At 36.1% G+C, this 1,695-nt stretch overlaps 1 protein-coding gene across 1 annotated transcript; it reads left to right on the forward strand.

Moving 5' to 3' along the window:
• Nucleotides 1-394: 394 nt before the first annotated feature.
• Nucleotides 395-1,483, forward strand: LOC149450087 (olfactory receptor 6N2-like). The gene has a single exon (XM_089692371.1). It carries the CDS (start codon nt 421-423, stop codon nt 1,354-1,356), a length of 936 nt encoding a protein of 311 aa, XP_089548497.1. The 5' UTR covers nt 395-420; the 3' UTR covers nt 1,357-1,483.
• The last annotated feature ends 212 nt before the right edge of the window (nt 1,484-1,695 follow it).

Below are 1,695 nucleotides of genomic sequence, written 5' to 3' on the forward strand. Positions count from 1 at the left end.
GTGATTGTCTGGATTTTTTTTCTCATTTTGTCTCTCATAGTTGAGGTCTACCTATGATGCCAATTACAGGCCTCTCTCATCTTTTTAGGTGGGAGAACTTGCACAATTGGTGGCTGACTAAATACTTTTTTGCCCCACTGTATATAATCACAGTGGGTGCCAAATAGAGGGGTGTTGAGGGGACATATTTCAAGAGCTGACGCACTAATAAACTACATACCAATCTCAGACGGTGAAACACAAATTACAAAAAAAACTTTATTTCAAATGAATCTTCTGAAAAAGGAGTATTAGAAAATCTAGTAAACAAAAAATGTTGTGAATTTTCTACTATACACATTTATTTTCTAGGTCCCTCTTCTGCTTGCCTTTCCTTTCTTTTTCCATTGGGGCCTGTACAGTTTCAAACTTTTGGAAAAAATGTCTTTAAATAAAACAGTCACTGAGTTTATCATTTTAGGGTTTTCCAACTCTGGCCAGTTATGGCCTTTCCTCTTCAGTCTTTTATTAATGTCCTATTTCCTGATACTTGCCGGCAATGTGACAATATCAGCATTAATCTTTGTTGACAGACATCTTCGTGCACCAATGTACTTCTTAATTGGCTTGTTGTCCTTCCTTGAGATTTGGTACACAGCAGTCACAATTCCTTGTATGCTTACCATCATTTGGAAGGGTAAGACCCAAATTTCATTCAGCAATTGTATGATGCAAATGTACCTCTTTCACTCCTTTGGTATTACAGAGAATTTTTTACTTAATTTAATGGCTTATGACCGTATGGTTGCAATTTGCAATCCTCTTCGTTACCATAATCTAATGACTTTAAAGCGTTGCAAGACTTTGGCCTCAAGTTGTTGGGTTCTTGGATTTTTGAGTCCTGTAACACTTCTTCTTTCAGTCTTACAGTTACCATTTTGTGGTCCAAATGAAATAAATCATCTCTTCTGCGATTCGTCTCCTCTTCTGAACTTGGTGTGCGCAGATACAGCCTTTAATTTCATCATCGATTTTGCTATTAGCCTGTGCATGATAATCTTGACTTCTCTTTTCCTTATTGTGACTTATGTGAGAATTATATTCACCATACTGAAAATGAAGTCTAGCGAAGTCCAGAAGAAAGCTTTTTCTACATGTGCTTCTCATCTGACAGTTGTGCTTATCTTCTATGGAAGTGTAGCATTTATGTACATCAGACCTCAAATGATGTATACTCCAGAATATGACAAACTAGTGGCTATCAATTATTCTGTACTAACACCACTCTTTAATCCAATTATATATAGCTTTCGAAACAAAGAAATCATAAATTCACTGAAAAAGTTACTGCAAGTAAAATATGTTAAGAATTCCTAAAACCAACATCTAGACTCATATTTTAAGACTCTGCTTTGATAGGATTGTTCAATTCATGGATCTTGCAGGAAACATCTCAAAGGAAGAATGGTGGCAGAAAAAAGACTAAGCAGTCAATCGAGTCCCTTTTTTTATTGGTAATGTGGTTTTTTGTTTTTGGTGTTAAAAAAACGCATGGGGCTTACAGACAATGGACAATACCAAACATTTATATTGGCACAATTTTATTATTGGGAAGAGGTTTGGGCTGGTTGAAGCAATTCCAACCAGAACAGGAACAGAGGGAATATCTTCCAATGGGGAAACTACAGTATAAATGGATAATTCAGGTACCACATC

Source organism: Staurois parvus, unplaced genomic scaffold (genome assembly GCF_062004578.1).
Source record: "Staurois parvus isolate SC_StPar_1 unplaced genomic scaffold, SC_StPar_1.0 ptg000583l, whole genome shotgun sequence".
Classification (NCBI taxonomy): Eukaryota; Metazoa; Chordata; class Amphibia; order Anura; family Ranidae; genus Staurois; species Staurois parvus.